The sequence below is a fragment of the Actinia tenebrosa genome, unplaced genomic scaffold, assembly GCF_029948245.1.
Source record: "Actinia tenebrosa isolate PJP-AT-01 unplaced genomic scaffold, QUT_ActTen_1.0 PGA_scaffold5__44_contigs__length_20552954, whole genome shotgun sequence".
NCBI lineage: Eukaryota > Metazoa > Cnidaria > Anthozoa > Actiniaria > Actiniidae > Actinia > Actinia tenebrosa.
In genome coordinates, this window is record NW_028292582.1 from 13,713,708 (window position 1) to 13,727,721 (window position 14,014).

Sequence of the window (14,014 nt, forward strand, 5' to 3'; positions counted from 1 at the left end):
TGGATTAATCAATGGGTGGATTATTTATTACACTCGAAAGAAAACCAACCCAAGGTTTTTTTGAGTTCAAAACCTACTGTACAGTTCATTCTCATTAGCATGCTTGGAATCCTGTAATTTGCTGTTGCAACTTATTAGATTATAGTGGATTGCAATCAAGGCTTTTCATGGCGAGTTTTAACAACAATCCAGTTTGTCAGAGAACGACAGTCTGTAAGTTTATCAGCATGCAGGCATTGTTTTTTTTTAGTATGCCATTGTCAGATATATTTTAGTCTGTATAATAATGATTTTGCTAACAGCTGATCGAACCTCATTACCAGGCTTTACAATAAGTACAATTACAAAAAAATTGTCCATCATATGCTATTAACCCCAATAAGTAATATATACAGTATGAGTGGCCGTGTTGTATCAAGGTATAGTCGAGAGTTTGTATATCGGATACAACATGGGCACGAATACTGTAGATTTCTCGTCAAACGTCTAGGTTAGTTCCTTTGTGTTTCACTAAAATTTTCAAAATTAAAGTGAATCTGGCCAAGATCTTCACGGTCGTAATTTCTGTTGTGTTTTCCCCATGAATTATTAATGAGTTTGATAAAGCTTGATACACAAAGAAAGACCCAATTAAGTAATGTATTCTATCGCTGGTATCAATCGGCTGAATAAAATTTTCATTATATAATTTTATTAATAGCCTACGGCAAAGGGCACACATGCAATACCCATCTATCAACCAAATAGTAATCTATTGTTTTTAAAATGCTTATATTATTGGTATTTCTTTAAAATTGGCGAGCAAAGACTATAGGCCTGAGGAGGCAAGATCCTTCAAAATAATCATTATATTTTAGGATCTGTTGATGAAAACAGTCTGCCCAATTTTCCCCATCATGGAAATCACTCTAAATTTCACCCTTTAAAACTGATATTACATCATAACTCTATTTATAATAAAATATAATAATCTTTTTGTATGTAATAATCCAAATTAGTCTCTTCTATATGCAAATCTATATTATGTTGTTGTAAAAAAATACTTTTAAAATTAATATCCATATATTAGCTAGGATATAAGTTTAGTATTGAATTAACTATATATTTCGAAATGAATACAGTTATGCAGAAGATAACTGCTTAGTGTTGACGATGTTCAGAGACATGCAGTACAGGTAAATCATAGCACAGTTGTACTGTGAGTAAGACTAAGACATTAAATTTACTTTAAACTAGAAGATACGAGGTGTTGGAAAAGGATACAGTGTTCTATATTTCCCTCAGGTCCCAATCCCCATTTCCTGACAACCAAAGATTCAACTGGTGGTACTCAAACAAAGTCTCTCTGTGTCCAATGCTCACAAGTGTGATCCCCAACTGCTTGCAATTTTCATACATTTCTTTCTCTGTCTTTGTATCCAATGCACTGGTAGCTTCATCAATCATGCCAATAACAGGCTTGTGGTAGAACAAACGAGCAAATGCCAGCCTCTGCATCTCACCTGGGGATAACATATCTTCCCAGTTGCCTTCGATATTCTCTTCAATCCCTCCTACACGACGGCACACAGCAGTAAGGCCAACATCCTCAAGAATGCTCAGAATTTTCTCATCATCTATCTGACCATTCTCTTGGTATCTCTGCTCTATTGGTTTGTCATATGGATAGATAACTTGCTGTTTGAGAGAGCCATCTGACAACAGTGCTCTCTGGGGTAAGAATATTATATTGCTGGGATCAAATGAGAGATTCCTGACAACTGTACCAGAAACTGGCTTCCACAGGTTACTCATCACTCTCAGCAAAGAACTCTTCCCAGAGCCAGTCTTCCCAGTAATCAGGATGTTTTGACCAGGAATTATGTTAAGATTTAAATCTCTCACAAGAAGCTCAGACGACTTGGGTGCTGCATAAGAAACAGATTCCAGTTGAAAGATACAACCAGTCCGCAACATGTCCAAGGATTCAGAACTACTTTTAAGGCTTTTGTCTTCACCTTTCTTTTCTTTTATCATCAAGGCTTCTATTAACTCTCCAATCCTGTGAGTATAGCCAGCCATGTCTGACACTGAATTGGACAGATCAATCAACTGGGTGAAACAGCCAATCAAAAACATTGACACAAATGAATTCTTGCTTATTTCAGCGCTCAGAGCTGTCGGTGACAAGGCATCATATTTTCCAGCAAAAAGTGCAATAGCAATGATAATGTAACTGAGTATCGCTCCAACGTAGTCAAAAAAGTTGACAGAGAAGTTGAGGAAGAACTCATAGTTAACCAATCTTTGTTGGATATTTAGTAGGTTTTGGAGTCTTCCGTTGGTCCTTCTTTCTTCCAGCATTCCCGATCTGTAAAAGGCTAAGGCCTCTGAGTTTACTCGTATCTGTCAAGAGGGAAAAAACAATTCAACACTTTCTTTCTGGAATTGTTATTAAAATTGTATAATTACAAGTATTATTACATTTAAAAAATAACAGTTATTTTCTACAGAGTAACTTCTTACACTGTATTTAAACATTGTATAATAAAATTGAACAATAAAAACATGTTAAAAATGTGATGACGTTGCTCAACGTCATTATCAAGTCAAAAATGAACTAGAAAAGTAGAATAAATATAGAAATAAGTAACAATAGATATAAAATAGATATACAGTATAATAACATAACATTTTCTACAGAGTAGCTCTTAATCCACTAAAATGAAAATAAGTAGACTATAGCACCTATTTGTTTTGTTTTTTTCTCTCTCAGTCCATTTGCTATTAAAATCTGTCAAAATCTGATAGTTTTATTTACCACATTAAACAAAATTTATTGCCTAGCTACTTATGTTCTCAAAGGCAACCTTCAAGACAGCCCATGAAAATGACTGCTTTTGATTGGCTTGAATTTGTTTGGGCTACACATTGAAGTAGTGAAACCAATTCAGCCAATCAGAAGTGATCATTCTCGGTTATATATGGTAACCTTTGAAAATGTTGGGAGCTACATGTAGAAAGTAAAATTTTGTTCACTTGGTATATACAGAGCTATCAAATGGTTATGCTGTGGTTTACTGATTTTCATAATAAATTCCAAATTCCACTTTCGTAGACAGAGAAAAACTGGAAAATATGGAGAAAAACCCTCAAATCACAGGAGAGAACCAACAATCAATTCTCACACACACGTTAGGGACTGTTCATTAATTATGCCTCAGGGGGGGCCGGAGGAAAAATGGAAAAAAACCTTTGAAAAATTCACAACCCCCACAATTCTGTCTAAAAAAATTTTTTGCCCCCCCCCCCCCCCCCTCCTTGTGACATTTTAGACATACCTTAATTATTTGTTTCAACCTCCCCCCCCTTTAAGTCAGCAAATACTGCTTGTATTAAAGCTCCCCTTCTTTGTATGATTTTTTTCAAAGCCCCCCTACTTTGCCTCCAGCCCCCCCCCCCCCCCCAAAAGGCATAATTAACGAACAACCCCTTATGGAGTCTAGGAATGGGACCAAGGTCACCTTGGTGAGAGGTCAGCACCCTCACCAGTAAGCCAGCCGTTCTTCTTATTACATGTATTATTACAATGATTGGCTGGCATCCCCACCCCAACTAACTCCCCCACCCATCCTGGGGTAAAGCTTGAATATGATGTTGATAGGCACTGCATTATACAAATGAATAGCAAAGAAACCATTACACTAACCTGCATATGCTTAAACCTGAAATCCCCTTCAAGTTTTTCCTGCCTGACAACCAGTGAAATAATAGGAGACATGATAAGCTTATTGATGATGGTGCCGACCAGGAAATACCCAAAAATACTGACTGGACCAATATACCCTGCACTGGAATAGCACTGGTACGTATAATAGGCGATGGTGAAGGGAGAAATGATCAGAGATGCTATGATTTGACTGAATTGCTTGCAAAAACGGTCCACATCTTGAGTTATCCGTTGATCTGGATTGTCTATGCTTTGCTCTAGCACGTTCAGGTTGTAATATGAGTCGAGGTTGAAGTAGCCTTTGTGAAGGTATCGAGTGAGTAAACTTCGCCATTTTACGTAAGACAGATTACTCACATACTGTACTAAGCTCTTCCCCAAAGCTGTACCGATGATAAAGCTTAGAGAAACGACAATCAAAGAACGAAAATCTTCCTTATCTCTGGTACCAAGGACCTCGTAGAACTGACTTGGAATGAGGCCAGTATTGTAGATGAGCATTTGTTCAGCCAGAGACAAGCCGAGCAGGATTAGAAAAAGAAGAGTAGTGGTGGATAGCCATCTTGGGAAGATGATCTTCAGGCAGCACAAAAATCGACGGAAAAATAGAAGATCTAGCTTAAAAGATTTTGCACTTCTATCTTTTTTAGGAGACATCTTTCTAATCTCTGGTACCGCACGTGAGTGATCCTTCTTAACCCAGGAAGCCCAAAGCTAAGGTTATCATATTTCTCGACTTAATGTCTTATACGGCCAGAACTTTTCTAAAACCCTTCGATAATTGTTTAAAACTTTTTTCAATAGAGATCAATTTTTTCACAAAATAGATCATTCAAAGCAATGAAATTCTACAGCTTTGGTAATTTAAAAAAAAGAAAAAATACTCTACGTACCCCTCCCCCACAAAGAAATTATTTTGGATAAAACTGCTGATCTATCATATCGCTGGCTCTTTCCTTCAACAAAATGGTGGACAAGATGGCGGCATTTTTTCCTCGTGGTAAAATTTCACACCAGATTTTCTCCGTCCTTAGACGCCGCTTGTCCACAGTCGCTGCAGCAGAAAAACCGACCACAACTCAAAAAGGTATCCCATTCATAGTTCCTCGCCATACCATTAAAAAAGCTTTAATTGTACATCCTAAATCAAGAGCTTTTCAGCCCAGCCTCAAACATCAGTGGCTCACCAAGACAATCCTCAACCAAGGTCTACCAGAATCGTGCCTTGAAAATTCCAATCTTTTTCCTGAAGAGATTCAGAAATCAGTAGATATATTCCAAAGCTCTCTGATTCAACAACTTGGTTTCCAAAAAGAACTTAAAAAGCACAAGACAAATTTTGAAGAAGAAGTCAAACTTGGGATATTTCAGGATATTCTAAGAATATGTTGGGGATTTTCGAATAAATGTTCTAGACTTCGTGAAAGCTTTTTAGATGTAAGCCCTAAAATCCATACTCATTGGGTAAGAGGGCATGAGTTTTGCCAGTTGGTTTATCATCCCGACTTGGTATTGTGGACAAATGAACCTAATGTTATTTACAAAAAAGGTAAGCTTATTTATGATTTTAAAAAAATAATTAATGTACTTCCCCATAGTTATGAACATATTTTAATTTGTGCAAAGGAATTGTTTATCAATATTGCTTAAGAGTAGACCCTTTTAGCTTGGACGTAATGTTTTCCCATTGCATACCATGTGCATTCTTCATTGTTTGAGTTGTGTCCAATTTCTTCATTCGAGGTGTGTCTTCTGTGTGCAACGGTTACAGCTTGATGTGAAAATGTATGACTAGATTTAATGCATTCGCATACTCCTATGAATTGGCATTTTGCTGGCAAAATAGATTTTGCATGCTTGTGTGGTAAGACAAGCCAGCTTCCCATCGAATTGTGTTTGTTTAATGCAGAAAAGAATGCAAATGCATTATATCTGGTCCTTCTTTTGCATGTCCTAATGTAAACAAAGAAATGATACTCTAGGGAGTGTCAGGTGGTGTGAAATGAAAAACAAATATGCCCAAGGCAAAGAGGTCTATTATCTCTGGGAGATTATCTGCTTTGAGGATTTCCTGCATTAAGATTATCCAGTAGAAAATTTTTGCAGTAGTGTGGGTGGAGAAGGCAAATGAAGACAAATTCTGGTCTAGGTGTGGTACAGCAACACAGTAATCCCTAATTACTTACAAGGAGGGAAATGAAATTTGTTAATGAAATAAAAAATACTACCCTCCCTCTTCTTGTATTCACACTCCATTTTTTTTAACCCTGAATTTTTCATAGACTCTCCCTTAAGCCTCAAGTTTTTGTCTACTGTCAATCAAAATTTCATGGGTGTGAGGTGATGTAATGAGCTGTGTCAGTTGTGTAATCAAGTCTGTATTTTGATGTCTTTTTAAGATATTGAGTCTACAATAGAAACATCACTTCCAGGGCCTTATGATTCTTATAGCCAAGGCCTTTTCCAGCATCCTATAGTCCATCTACGCAACTTCCCAGGATTTCAGCCTGGAAGAAACAACCCTTTCCCACACAGCCACACTATATTTCTTTCTGAAGTAAGCAACCAAACAATCGACCAAATCCATGCATATGGAATCATGAATATGTTTGGTGTTCTTGTGTCAAAAGCAATCAGTGATGGGAATTTTGTGGGACAGCATCTAGGAACTCCATTGACGACACAATGTGTTATCACAAATGGTACAGAAGTAGTCCTCATGTGTTATCAATTGAATACATTATCACTACAAGAAGATCATGGAATCAAAAACCTTGCCTGGTCAAGTGAGAAAATGAACTTTTTTACGAGTCCAGAAAAAAATGACAGTGAGGATAGAAGTATAAAGCTTTATGGTAGTTTTGATACAAGAAAAGATTGTCCCACTATTAATGAAAAATGTATTCAAAACCTGTTGGCATTTATTTGTAACTAAGACATGATGGTTATGTAACTGTGCATTTAGGCTGATTTAAATGGTTATTGAATTGTATAGGTCCTTGTTTAATAAAAAATTGAAGATTTATTTGTATTGGTAATCTTGTATAAACACTATCATTTCAAATTTTATTCATACCCTGAAACAACTTATGGGCTGATCAAAGTCAGGGAATGGCTAACTCACAGATTGAACCCTGAAACAACCTCTGGGTTGATCAAAGTCAGGGCATGAGTAGCCAGGGATTGAATTGGAATATATCGTGTCAGGCTTTGCAGAGGGGAAGAAAAAGTTGGAACAAGTTTGAAGAAGGACAAGAAAAAAAGAAAAGTAGAGATCGTGAAAATAATTGTAATATAAATCTGGGATCTCAAAGTCGGCCTCAAAGTTGGTCTCTCTCTTTCCAACTCATTACCTCTCTACAAAAAGCCCAAAATTATTTTGATCAGCCCAGAAGTTGTTTCATTAGTTAATAAATCTTCATGTGTGGTTCCAGTATAAAAAAAGAATATGCTGGAAAAAATGTAACTCGAAAGCCAGAGTTTTGGGTAGATATACAGGTAGAGAAGATTCATAGATGTTCTGAGACAGCAAACCAGGTGCATTGTGGTCTAGCTTGTGTACAAACATCTTTTGTTTATAATTATATGGTGTTGTTAGACCATAAATTATTTATGGTCTAACAACACCATATAATTATAAACAAAAGATGATGCTAATTATTATGCATTCTCTTAGACAAATTTCAAACTTAGAAAAGGCCTATGCATAGCAAGGGCAGATCCAGGGGGGAGGGGGCAAAGGGGGGCTGAAGCCCCCCCTTCAGCAGAAAAAAGGATGCTTTTTTATATTGTTTTCCGTTGTGTTGACGGAAGAAACTAAATTAGCCCCCCCTATAATTTTGGCTGGATCCACCCTTGCATAAGATAAAAAAAGTAGAGTAGGACTGTCTAACAGGTGTCAAATTTTAATTTGAATCTACACACTTGTCACTTTCGTTCGACATATTAAACTGTTTATGAGTATGCTTATACAGTACTGTAGCACTGCATTGAGAAAAGCTTTATATATTTTTGAAATTGTTTAATTTAAGTATTCAAAAATACATTCTTAAATATGATAATAATATAAACAAAATGTTTATCCATTTCTGCCATAATTCCTAAGAAATGGATAATTTTTTCTAAATTTTCTCACTCTACTGCTTAAGTGGACCTTATAATTATATTTTTGATAATAATTGACATTTGTATTTTAAACTCAAGAATCTAGCTAATTTTCTGTTTAATTTTTAAAGCATTAGCAAATTGTGATGTTTTGTTTTTTCTTCACACAGTTTGATGTGTAGTTCCAAGGTACAGTACATGAAATACTTTATGTAGTCCACTTACAGCATTTGATAGTTGACCCCCTTAAGGTCCTTAAAAAATTTCCCAAATATAAAGCCTTTATATTCATAAGAATTCCTCTCTGTTTTTGGGAGTTCCAACAAAGCCACTTAAGATGTTCCACAGCAAAGTACTTGAACATAAGTCCTTTCAGACCAATGATCCCTGAATATTGGAAATTCTGATGTGAAATCATTTTCAGAAATGAAACATCTAGGAAGCCAGTTGATCACCATAGCCAGGTGTCACAGAGGTTTTCTTATTTCATTTTCTGAAATGACAGACACCAAGGTATGCCAAACCCAAGGAAACATTCTTTATTAGGGGGAGTGTGGGTACAAAGTGAGGCATGAGATCCTAAAAATTAATGTTCTGCAATGTTGTTATGGCCGAAATACATTTTTCTTAGTCGAAGTTGGACTTGATAAAATACTGTAAATATATGAACTTATCATATCCAGCCTTGACTTGGAGCACTAAACATGCTCTTGTGTATGACTGCCTCATAACTACTTAATTTTTTTTTTGCAACTCTTATTTCAAAAAGCCCTGTTTAAGGTGCACAGCAATGCAATGTTTTTCATTACAAGAAGTTTTGTTTTCCAAAAAAATAAAATTCCTTTTATGTCCTACAATATGGCTTCAATTAATCCCTCTGTGTAGTAATTCAGCACAGTGATGTGCTAGCTAACAGCTGTGTTGGATGAAGCTAATTGCTACTGGCTCATTGAGACTCCAAGAATATATAGCTCTTTGAAGTTTATACAAATGTTCTATTTTGGTAATGATTCAGCTTCTTCCTCGGTATGTACTATCTGTGGAACAGCATTTGTTTGGAGGGAACAGCCCACTCTTGTGCATTTACTTTCTTGATTTTTCAATTGTTGGTTATATTTTATTCATCAGATATAACTGATGCTTTTATTTACCATCTGTTGATTCAAAATTATAAATATTAGTATTAGAAGAATTGTATTAAGAACTAGATGCATAAATCACTAGTTTTAAGGAACTTTTTGAATTCAGTTTGTTTTTTTAATTTTTTTATTTGGGCAGTGAAAAATTACTGGTATCAAGACTTGGCGAAAATTTAGGCACCAGAATGGACCTTATGTTCTGCCAAACATCCTAAACATCATGAATATGGCTTACCAACACAGCGAACTTGGAGGTCTGACCATATGATATCCCCTTGCGAGAAACTGAAGAAACCCAGTCGACCTCCTCTCATTTCAAGATCTCGTAATATGCCTGTGTCCATAAGCTGTTGTGTACCTACCCACATTTGAAGTCTGTGGATATGAAAGAGAAAAAAAGGTAGGACGGTACTAAATTTGTTTCCATTAATGTTGCTTTCCAGGGGCGGGTGGGGGGGACGTTCGGAATAACCCCACGAATCCCACCCTTCCCCCAACAGCCTGGGCCCACCCTTGTTATGTTACTGATACTTGCGTATTTTTCCTTACCTAAGGTATCCATTAGAGGGAGTATAGTTGAGTTCCCATCGATAGGCTGTCTTGGGCTTCCAACCTCGTGTTAACCTTTTCTGCCATAATACTTTAGTCTGTAAGAGAAAGAGCAAGTTTTTCGATACCCAGCCTTCTCGAAGTTTAGAATATACAGAAATCAACCCTTTCGTTAATCATTGAGTTGTCTGAGAGACAGTTTTTCGGGGGGGGGGGGGGGGGTACTCCCCTATATTTGCTATACGGGTATGTGCCGTCCTATAGGGTATGGTTTTTCGGCTTTTGGGTCTGGGGTAGGGTATCATTTTTTGACATTTTGTCTGGGATAGGGTATCATTTTAGTCTGGGATAGGGCTAACGATTTGATCGCTTTTGTCTGGCGAATAGGCTACGCTTTCTGCCGACACAAAAACGATAAAAATGTTAGTAAATGTTGATTGCAATCGATTGTAAAACCGTATTTTCCGTCTTTTAGTATTCTTAGTTTTCGTCTGGGGTATGGTATGTAAAATAAAAATTTTAGGTCTGGGATAGGGTCAGGGTTTTGTACCCCCCCCCCCCCCCCCCCCGGGACAGTTTTATACTTACATGACGTCTAGTTTCTGCAGTATGCCATAAAGCATTGCGAATTCCATGTGAAGGTACTGAGCTGGATTTCACTCTCTGTATAGAATACATAATTTTACGTTTAAATAAGACATCATTTTGAAATATATATTGACAAACCATAACACATGCGGAGTTGAAACCTAAAGTTAAGGAAAAAATAATAATAAATAATAATATAAAGAAATAGTGATGGGCAATTTTTTACTTCTTTCCTGTATAAAAGAAATAATTTTCTTATACATCATCACCGGAAGTGGGAACGATGAAGTAGCAATATTTGTTCCATTCGCGTCCCCGTTTTCTCAACGGTTGCATGATGTAGTGCAATTGGGCTTGAAAATCACCTAAAATCACTAAAACAGCCAAAAATGAGAATATTGCCGACATTTAGCAATTTTAATTTTCAACGAAATGAAGAAAATTTTGAACAATCTTTGATACAGAACTGCTTTTCCATTTTGTACCACCCGGAAGTCGATTTTTCCCGCCATTTTGACGCGTGAGCGCAAAACGTTTACAACATTTCCCGCCACAACTACAAAGTTTCCAACACTGAGAGATTTTCGAATTCTTTCCCCAGAAAATCTAGGTAAAAAATTGTAGTTCTTTCTTTTTTTGTAGCCTTTCTACTAAAATAAGAATTATTTCTTCAAAATACTTATAGATTTATATCACATAATTTTTCCTTTTTGAACATGGTTGCGAAATCTCGGTGAAAAGTAGGCTTGAAACTGCATAACGTTTAATCAGTTCGGATTCGGCAAAACTAATTAGGAAATAGGACATTGCTTCTAGCACAAAACCGCAATGAAATTATCTAAAAATCCTCGATTCTTTTGCTAAATTAGAAGCCGGAATTCAGATACTTATAGGCTAATGAAGGCTTTGAAGAGAAACACGAGGCTGTCATGTTAGTGTTGTGCTATTGAAGGCCGTAGGAACGAGAAGAGATCACACAAAAAAAACACTTGAAAGGTTTTTATAAGTTGGTTTACAATCTTGTTGTAAGAAAAAGCGCAACCGTAAGTGTTTGTTTTTTTCTTACGATGTTAACTAAAGTAAAAAATTCTAATCTAGTTTCAACAATATTGTTTGGTATTGTACCTTCAGTGTTAGCCATGTTTTAGCAGTTGCTCTGAAGGGATTAACAATCCAGTACATCTGTTCTTTTCGCTTCCATGACAAAAGAAAGAAATGGCCATATTGTTGGTAGCCAAAAGCAAAGCCAATGATGTCATCATCCTGATGTGTATTGACAAACATAGTACCTCTGAACTCGATGTCTTCATACTTTGGCGTGGCTACAAACACAATATTGTCCAAGAGTCAGTTGGTAAGTGTTGTCAAAACTGTATTTATATATCTGTAAGTTCTCAGCTAGTTGATGTTGTTGCTCTGCAGTAGTGTAATAAGTAATGTTTAGAATATGAGTGGTCATCCACGTATTTTCTAAATTACTTCTAAAACTCAGTGCTCTGTACGTTCAAGTTAGGCAATAGGCAAGAGTTCTCTAAACGCTCCAGTTTGGTGACCAAGAGTTCTCTTTGTGTTCCGGTTCAGTGAGCACTTATTCATCAGCACAATCAGCCCCGATTTTCCCTGGGTCCGAAATCAAAACCGCCCCCGGGCTTTTTAGGTTGTCGAGTTTCTTTATCGGTTATAAAGATCCATGCACGTGATGGATTTGAAGGACCTGATAGGTCTAAATACTTATTAATTATTCATGATGTTTAGAACGTCAGTAAGTTCAGGAGCGTATCCAGGGAGGGACAAAGGGGGCCATGCCCCCACTCCCCCCTCCAGTACGCTGGTTATGTTTCTTAAAGTTAAATAGAAAGCTTATTTTGTAATATTTTTTCCAGTCATTTTCAAAATCCGGTCAAGATCCGGTCAATCAAAACAGTTTGTTTGAGCTTATTTGATTGTTTTAAGTCCTTTTTTAGCTTTAAACAAAGTTAGTGCAAATTTGTTAGCCTCTTTCTTTTGGGGACAGCATTTTCTTTCATTATTTCTAATAGACCAGTTTCGAATTCCAAATTACGGCTGTGTTCCTTGATTACAGACTCATTTGCACAGGGTTAGCCTCGTATCAGTATTTAAATATTCACAAATACCAACAGAAAAGTAAAGAATGCCTGCAACTTCAACAATACAAACATTTTGAAACTCGAGGGACCTTGACTGGAACACGTGAATATTCTGCACAAACTCGAGGCTAACCCTGTGCAAATGAGTCTGCAATCAAGAAACACAGCGGTAATTTGGAATCTGCCATTTTGGATTATCGCTGGAGGTGATTATCTTGTGATAGTGTGAGTTTCTCGACAAATCAGCGCGCGAGATTTTCAATAATCACCTGTGTATTTTTACTAATATAAGATAGTCATTAACAATACTATAATTAATGTTAAATAATAATGATAATAATACTCACCAACAAATAATCCCACATTGCTGTTTTTTCGCAAATACACCTCATTTCCCTACAAAAGGGAAAAAGAAAACATGACTTGAATTTTACGAGGTATTTTTTACAAGGCAAGGAGTTGCTTCCGTCAAATAGGAGACAGGATTAGCATATACCAACTTGTGTACAGAGTAACTTATTTTTATTTAATATAATTCAATTAAAACAAACAAACAGAAACTTTTAGTTTGCGTGACAAATTCACGCAAAACTTTTAGCAAAACTTTTAGCAAAACTTTTAGGCCATACTTCGTTGCCTTTTTAGCACTGATAGGAATGACATTTACTTTCATTTTTTCAATTTCCTCATCGGAAATTGTAGCAAAACGATTGCCGGCAGATGCCATTTTGTTGGAGACTCAATATTCCGAGTTTCAGAGGTGAATATCGTACAGTATTTACCTCCAATTAACCAATGAGCGCGCGCGTTCTTAGAAAGTACACAAGTTGGTATATGCTAATAAGAATTATACCCAAACTAAAATAAGAATTATACTCATGAGAATTATACTCACAATAGTTAAAAATTATACTCAAGTCCAACATGGCGGATATTGATCACGTATTGTTCGCATACTGACCTTAGTGCTAAGGATATGTTTTACCATTCATAAATACCTTTTTACTTGCTTTCCATTGTGGATAATCCTTTATTTTGCTGAGAGGGTCAAAATTTACATTGAAAAATGAACTGAAGTCGGTCTTGGTTATGTTGTGGTTGTATGGACAAATATCGACAGCGTCTGGTACCCCATCGTTATCGTAGTCACCTTGACACGCATCTCCGATACCATCATCTGGAGAGAAAAAAGTTGGTCGAGGGTGGTAGCGATGTTATAACAGCTAAGATAATGTTGATAGGGAGGAAGATGAAAGTGGAGGGTGGTAGGTATGGTGCTAATCGGATGATAGTGGTAGTGGTAGCAAAGGTAAGGGGTGATGGTATGGTAGTACTTACTGTCACTGTCCTTCTGATCAACGTTTCTGACCAATCGGCAGTTGTCTTTGTAATCAGGAATGCCATCGTTGTCATCATCAGAATCGCACACATCACCTGTAGATAGAGAAAGATAATAGACATTAGTCGGCATGCTAATAGCATTCACATAACAGAAATTAACTGTACAGTTGAATGATGCCTGCTTGTAATGATACGAAAAATAATGATAATTAGATAAATGATGAAATGTACTTGTAGCTGGCATCGGGTCAAAAGTTACTTAACAACTTTCAAAAAGGAAACCATCTTAAGAGCGTAATTAATTTCTTAGGAGAATCACTGGCGGTGTGCACTGCTATTGAGTCGGCCTTCAACAATGCGACTTTGGTTCGATTGCTGGGCGTGGTAGAGTGGCTTGTTGATCCTGTGCTTTGCTTTAACGGTTTTCCTCCCTCCTTAAAATATCAACTTCCAGATTCCAATTTGATCTTTGGACT

The 14,014-nt window shown here is 36.7% G+C and overlaps 3 protein-coding genes across 7 annotated transcripts in view; 1 reads left to right on the forward strand and 2 right to left on the reverse strand.

Moving 5' to 3' along the window:
* Positions 1-4: 4 nt before the first annotated feature.
* On the reverse strand, positions 5-4,410 carry LOC116293342 (lysosomal cobalamin transporter ABCD4). Its single transcript, XM_031700761.2, has 2 exons — positions 3,689-4,410; positions 5-2,385 (listed from the first exon to the last, which is right to left on the reverse strand). Exons 1-2 carry the CDS (start codon positions 4,364-4,366, stop codon positions 1,270-1,272), a joined length of 1,794 nt encoding a protein of 597 aa, XP_031556621.1. The 5' UTR covers positions 4,367-4,410; the 3' UTR covers positions 5-1,269.
* Positions 4,411-4,646: 236 nt separating this feature from the next.
* On the forward strand, positions 4,647-6,734 carry LOC116293344 (large ribosomal subunit protein mL37). The gene is made up of 2 exons (XM_031700762.2): positions 4,647-5,258; positions 6,109-6,734. The coding sequence occupies exons 1-2, from the start codon at positions 4,676-4,678 to the stop codon at positions 6,642-6,644; spliced, it is 1,119 nt and encodes a 372-aa protein (XP_031556622.1). The 5' UTR covers positions 4,647-4,675; the 3' UTR covers positions 6,645-6,734.
* Positions 6,735-7,598: 864 nt separating this feature from the next.
* Positions 7,599-14,014, reverse strand: part of LOC116293340 (cartilage oligomeric matrix protein) — a 35,608-nt gene continuing 29,192 nt past the window's right edge. For all 5 annotated transcript variants that reach the window (XM_089037901.1, XM_089037902.1, XM_089037903.1 and 2 more), the window contains 8 exons: positions 13,536-13,631; positions 13,196-13,374; positions 12,545-12,593; positions 11,215-11,411; positions 10,090-10,164; positions 9,502-9,599; positions 9,188-9,327; positions 7,599-8,967 (listed from right to left, as the gene is read on the reverse strand). In XM_089037901.1, the coding sequence (XP_088894027.1) occupies positions 8,957-8,967; positions 9,188-9,327; positions 9,502-9,599; positions 10,090-10,164; positions 11,215-11,411; positions 12,545-12,593; positions 13,196-13,374; positions 13,536-13,631 (845 nt within the window). In that variant the 3' untranslated portion in view covers positions 7,599-8,956. The remainder of the gene's footprint in view (positions 8,968-9,187; positions 9,328-9,501; positions 9,600-10,089; positions 10,165-11,214; positions 11,412-12,544; positions 12,594-13,195; positions 13,375-13,535; positions 13,632-14,014) is intronic.